Source organism: Anthonomus grandis, chromosome 1 (assembly GCF_022605725.1).
Source record: "Anthonomus grandis grandis chromosome 1, icAntGran1.3, whole genome shotgun sequence".
In the NCBI taxonomy this organism is placed as follows: domain Eukaryota; kingdom Metazoa; phylum Arthropoda; class Insecta; order Coleoptera; family Curculionidae; genus Anthonomus; species Anthonomus grandis.
In genome coordinates, this window is record NC_065546.1 from 56159093 (window position 1) to 56165267 (window position 6175).

The window sequence follows — 6175 nt, forward strand, 5'->3', positions numbered from 1 at the left end:
CTAACGCATCTTATAAAAAAAGGGTGTTTGGAATTCATCATGAACTATTGTTACCAGAGGAAAAAAGTTATCGCTTTTACTAAATATTGTGGAAATAATTAAAAGAAATAGAGTAAGTAGCGGTCTGCCCTGCTATTCAGTATGGGTGGGTGCATTTAAAAACTTTAGCGTTACGGAACAGCGATCAAAATTATAATAGCTTTATAGTACAGTAAATCTGTCGAAAAAACAGGCCGTTTTGACGAAAAGGTACCTACATACCTTTTTTGCGGAAATCGTTAAAAGAACATTTAAAAAGCTTAACTTGAAGTGACCTCGACGCGTACCGGGTTTTTCAAAAAAGCTCAAAAGTTTTTTGGATTTCATTTATCTCGAGAATGGTAGGTTTTTTCTACAACTCTTCTCATTGAGTCCACTTGCTGCGATAAAAATTACAAAAAATAGATGGCGCCAAAGTATCCAAAAAAGCGTTTTTTCGCTTTTTGAGATAGAAGAAAAATTATTTATCGCAGTATTGTCAATGAAAAAGTTGTTCGTCTCGAAAAAACCTAAAAAATTTTCTTGCCCGATAAACCGTTCCTTAGTTATAGAGTATTTACTTATATTTTGGTATTTTTTTACTAAAAAATTGTTTGTGCCATATATGTCACAATATGCAGTTTTGTGCAAAACTGAGCACAACATGCTTTCTGGACTAGGTATTATTTTATTTTTTCTGGTAAATTAGAAAAATGGATCCAAAAAACTTGTATGGCTCAAAAAAACTTGCGGTTATGGATATACCTGATGGTAGTGAAGGCGAAGGACTATCAGACGATGATATTCCTCCTATTATATTAACCTTAGAGTCAGACTCTGAAGACGATACAATAGAAAATAATGAATCAAAAATGATTATCCCAGAAACAGATTCAGAAAGCGATTCAGACAGCGAAGATGATATTTCCTTAAACGAATTACGGCGCAGTCTAATAAGGAATAGAGGTAAAAATCATCCATGTTGGAAGCGAGGTCATTTGGTAGCATCAGATAAAGATATAAAATTTCTCAGCAGATTCCCAAATACACATTTTTCAAATTTTGAAAAAAAAACAGATGAAATCATCAATTATATATTTTATCAAACTATATTATATTCAGTAGAAAAAGGGCAAAAACCTTTAGAACAGTTCATAAGAACCTGTATTTATATGTCAATAGTGCAATTGCTAAATGCTAGAAGTTATTGGAACTCCAGCCTGAGTCACCAATTGATATCAAATGTTATTTCGTGTAACAGATGGGAGGAAATAAAACGTTTTTTACATTTCGCGAACAATAACTATGCTATTGCTGCCGGTAATCCTGGTCATGATAAACTTTTCAAAATTCGACCGCTTCTAAGTAAACTACGAGAGCAGCTACTCAAAGATGATAGATGGGCAGATAATTCCTACAAAAGCACGTTCGTCCATAAAACAATATATTCCGTGTTCTTAGTGGAGTCAGTGGATTTTCCTACGATTATGAAATTTTTGCTGGAAGTTTCGATGGTTTTCCTGATCTGGGGGTGAGTTCAAACGTGGTTCTGCGGCTAACACAAACAGTAGCCAGACATATAAATCCTAAGATATTTTTCGATAATTGGTTCAATAGCGTTCCATTGCAAATTTATCTTACGAAGCAGGGTATATTACCACTAGGAACAGTTAGAATAAGTAGAGTGCCAAACAATAATGGTAAAGAAAGTTGCCACAATAATTGATTGTACCAAAATATCTGTTGTTGCATGGAATGAAAACAAATAAGTCAACCTTTTATCAACATATACTGGAAGTATGCCAACAGTCGAGGTGAAACGATTTTCAAAAAAGGATAAGACACATATAATCCATGTCCAAGAGCTGTAACGATCAATAATCAGCATATGGGAGGTGTCAACCTCTTGGATTCCATGCTAGGATCACTTAAAAAAATGATGAACATAATATTAATGAACTGCTTTCATCAACTTTAATTTCTTTGTCTTGATGAAATTTTCATTAATATTAGGTATAAAAAACTGTTTGAATCATAACTTTATTAACACCTGTCATTAAAAAAAAGAATAAACGATTATTAAGTTATGAACAGTAAAGTACATAAGTTTATGTAAAATAGTACATTAATAATATGAACCAAATTCATTTATACTATGTACAGCTCTTCTAAAATAGGTAAATGTTCTTAAATGCAAGACTGCAATCATTAAATAATAAAAAAACATCAATACCATGAAATGGTTCATACTATTAATGAACAAAATTCTTTAAAACATGCGGCCAAGTCCGGTAAGTAAATAATCGTTAAAATCGTTTTACAAGCGAGCTAGAACGAACGCGGAAATCGGCATTGTGCTAGAAGCTGCAAATCTGGAAGGTGTGCAGTGCGAGTGTTGCCAAGAAAAGTTGCTAATCCCAGTTAAAAGTAAGTAAATTGTCTATTATTATACATCCATTATTTGCAGGGTTTTTGTTTATTTTTTAAGACGAAATAGCAATACCAATACAATATAACTTCTTAACCTCACTTTTCTGTATTGTTTGTTTTGATTAGTGATGGTTTTAATAATTTAAAACTAAGTATGTAAGGTGTAAAAATGTGCTCTTAGCTTAAGGTGTTGGCCGGTGCTGGGTCTCGGATATCGTCAGTTTATATACAGGGTGTAAAGGTTTTGATAATCATTATTTAAATGGGTTATAGAAGGGGTCAAAAGAAGCAAAAAGTTTCATGTAACATGGGGGTCAAAACGACATACTTTCAGAGAAAAACGATTGTTATTATAACTTTTGGTTAGTGATCCAATTATTTGAATGTTGACTTTTCGAATAGAGAAAAACGCTCTAAATAGCGCATGACCATTTCACCTACTTCCGAAATTCCAAATAATTTTTTAAATAAATATCTGAAATATCGTGTAGTTATTGATTTATTTTAAAATTTGAGAGTGGTATTTTGTGTACACTTATCTCTTTTTTACATTCAAAATATAGGTACCACCTAAATAAGAGTTACCGTCTATGAGCGAGTAGGCCAATGTAAAATTAATTTTTACTAGCTAGTCGGCTTGGCCCTGTAGTTCACAACAATTGAGCCTTGCCAGAAGCTATAAGTTAGAAAATGAGATCATTGAAAGGTTTCCTACAGAAAAACTGGTATGTATAATTATTGTCGTCCCTTTAATTAAATAAGAGTCTTTTATTAAATTTTTAATATACAGTGTGCATGCATTATAAATATGTTATATATGTTAAGTCAACCATTTTCGAGACAGTAACATTTTTGTTTTAGGAATACTATCTTACCAGTAAGAGAGGAAAAATATACTCAAAATGGTGTAACTCAAAAGGTTCCTTCAAAAAATCGGTGGAAAGGCATATTTTACCAACAACATTGTCGAAAACCAAAGTTAAAAAATTAACTAACCGACTGATGAAAGAATTTGGTATGTCTATTTTACAGTAATATCTATACAGGGTGTTTTGAAGTAAAGGTTTTCCATTTAATGTGACATAGGACTTTAAAAAATTAAACTTATCAAATGCCATTCTCTGGAAAGACATTTTAAATATGAAAAAATAAATGTCTAATAATAGTCCTATGCGTAATACATTAAAATCGGAAGAAAGGAGTTAAAACCCATTTCTTCTACAGATACAATTTTTTTGCGTGGGCCTGAACTCAAATGAAAAGCAAATAAAAATAATAAATGTTAAAGGATAAGTTTTTTCATTTTCGGTATTTTTAGATTTCCTAAACTTTTATAATTTTGCATGTTTTTCTATTGAACACAGTTTTGCTGGGAAAGAAAAACCCCAACCTAAAAAACCCACTATTTGATTTGAAATGCAATTTCTTTCGTCTTATAGTTCCAGAAGAAGATGCTGAAGTCTGCATCAGAGCACTTAAATTTGACAATCTTTCTACGGAAGATTTTGATAGCTATTGGAAGGCATGCCGCCAATTTCGCATGGCGGATATAAAGAAAATGGAAAGTACGACCGCGATTTTTGACAAATGGCTCTTTTACAAGATTCCTTCTGGCTTTAGACTGGTAGGTAAATTACTCTTTTTGCTATAACATAAAAATCTAAATCAAGTTACATGTATTATTAGAATGATATGGACTTTGACGCGCTGCATCCTAATGGAGATGCTCTTTTGTCAACATGGGAAACAAAAAGAGATGCTATAGTGAATTTTTTGTCCAATGATAATGTCAAAGACAAAAACATCAAGTGTTCTTTGGAATATATAAAGAATAATGAAGTTTCAGAAAGTAAGTAACTAATTCTCAAATCGAGTTTTTGACAAATATTTTTTATAAAAAGTTGCGTTTTTTAAATATTTTATGGCACTTTATTTTTTTAGACAGTCTTAATGCTACGATACTTTGGCCGCTTCATGGGTACTTAGTTCCGACGTCTAGGACCGTGTGCAAAGACAAAGCAGGAAAAAATAGTGTCATAAAATATACCATCAAAGATTCCCAAGAAGCATTTGTATTACAGCGAAAGTCGCATCAAGATTTGGACGATCACTTGTTACATCATTTGGCCAATCGGAAAACAACCATACAGCCGCTTCTTCTGCTAGTGTATGTTGATAGTGTGAAATATTCATTTACGAATTTCTTAAGAGCAGTAGATAGTTGCTTTAAAATATTTTATGTGTTTTACCTAAAATTTCCCGATGCTGCAATGAACTTTTGGTCTTTTATAGAAACATATTTTTGTCAATTAAGTTCACGCCATTCAAATTCAAAAATTCATGTTTTATGTAACACTCTACAGGGTGTCAAATTTAGAAAAAAAAAATTTTTTTTCCTAAAAACTTTTCAACTCGGCAGTCTTACGTTAGGTAAACGTAAGGCCGACAGGATACTTTGTGACGAAAATTTAACTTTAACATTCTTAATTAATTAAAAAAAAATGTAAAATGTTGGATTATAATATTACATTATATTACATTTATAACATAATAAAAATATCGGGTTTCTATTAAAAACTTGAATTAAAAAAACTGCAATAAAAGATATTTCTATTATTAATTCATAAATACACTGAAAAGAGTTCATACTATTAAAGAAACAAATTCATAAATACAATGCTATGAGTCATTATAACTATGCGTTATAATCATTACGTCAATGAAATGTTAGTATTTGAACTAATAAGTTTGTTCATTAATACTATGAATATATTCATAGGTAACGAAAGAAAGGAGGTAGAAAAGTAGGTAGGTAAGAAAGAAGATCCAAGAAATGCTACATGCGTATATTCTTTCTTGAATGATGGATTCTTTGAAGAGTTAATAAAGCTGGTTCTAGTAGAAAGCGGGGTCATTTAAGTGGAGCTATGGAAAATTTGCAAAACAAGAAAAGAAGGGGTCCAGTAACCGATTTTCCAATGCGGGATGTTAGAACAGAGAAAATAATAAAAAAAAATATATATGATATATTTTTTATATTTTTTATTTATATTTTTTTTATCATATGTATATATTTTTAAAAAAATATATACATATGATAAACTTCCATTATGGTGTAATGAAAGGCGAAGATGCCCAAAAGTGGCACAAAAAGCTTCATAAAATGCGAGAAATGTAAATGTTTTTCTCTGTTTAAACAAAGATAGGAACTGTTTTTACAAGTTTCACACTGAATAAATTTTATTAAAAAATAATAAAGGTATTTTTTACAGTTTTAAACGTTGTTTTAATGCATAATGTGCCATATATGAACTACAAAAAAAAACAAGAAAAGATAGAAAAAAACTATCGAAGAAGGAATTTTTTAAATATTTTTAATGTAATCTTGAGGTCAAGTTTGTACTAGAAGATTTTGTTATAAAAAACAAAAAAATCATGCAGTAAGGGGTTAATCTGGGAGTATCCATTGCTACCTCGCGCTGTCTTTTTACTTCCGTGTACCTGTTATACGAGTAATAAAGTGTATTTTAGTCAAATATTTAAATTCTTGGATTTTAGTTTTTACCCTTAATATTTACAAATATTCTTATGTAAGAAAAAAAATCATTTTATATGGACACAATGTTAATGGGGCAATAAAAGTTTTTTTAAATCTTGAATCTGAACATTATTATTTGCCTTTAAATTATTTATTTTATTTATATTTTAAATGGTAACTAGTTTCTGT

At 30.7% G+C, this 6175-nt stretch overlaps 1 protein-coding gene across 2 annotated transcripts; it reads left to right on the forward strand.

Moving 5' to 3' along the window:
* The first annotated feature begins 2382 nt into the window (after positions 1–2382).
* On the forward strand, positions 2383–5567 carry LOC126735324 (uncharacterized). Of its 2 annotated transcripts, XM_050439289.1 has the most exons (7): positions 2383–2445; positions 3012–3173; positions 3310–3463; positions 3888–4072; positions 4135–4297; positions 4390–4615; positions 5228–5567. In XM_050439289.1, exons 3-7 carry the CDS (start codon positions 3451–3453, stop codon positions 5229–5231), a joined length of 591 nt encoding a protein of 196 aa, XP_050295246.1. In that variant the 5' UTR covers positions 2383–2445; positions 3012–3173; positions 3310–3450; the 3' UTR covers positions 5232–5567. The 2 variants fall into 2 exon arrangements, with proteins under 2 accessions (XP_050295246.1, XP_050295239.1); XM_050439282.1 differs by lacking the exon at positions 5228–5567 and having other exon boundaries at positions 4390–4996.
* Positions 5568–6175: the final 608 nt, after the last annotated feature.

Bases quoted from the DNA above. Each gene is read 5' to 3' on its own strand.
- LOC126735324 (XM_050439282.1), top strand. The intron at 4,073-4,134 runs GTAGGTAAATTA...ATGTATTATTAG, and splicing joins TTCCTTCTGGCTTTAGACTG to AATGATATGGACTTTGACGC. The intron at 4,298-4,389 runs GTAAGTAACTAA...TTATTTTTTTAG, and splicing joins GAATAATGAAGTTTCAGAAA to ACAGTCTTAATGCTACGATA.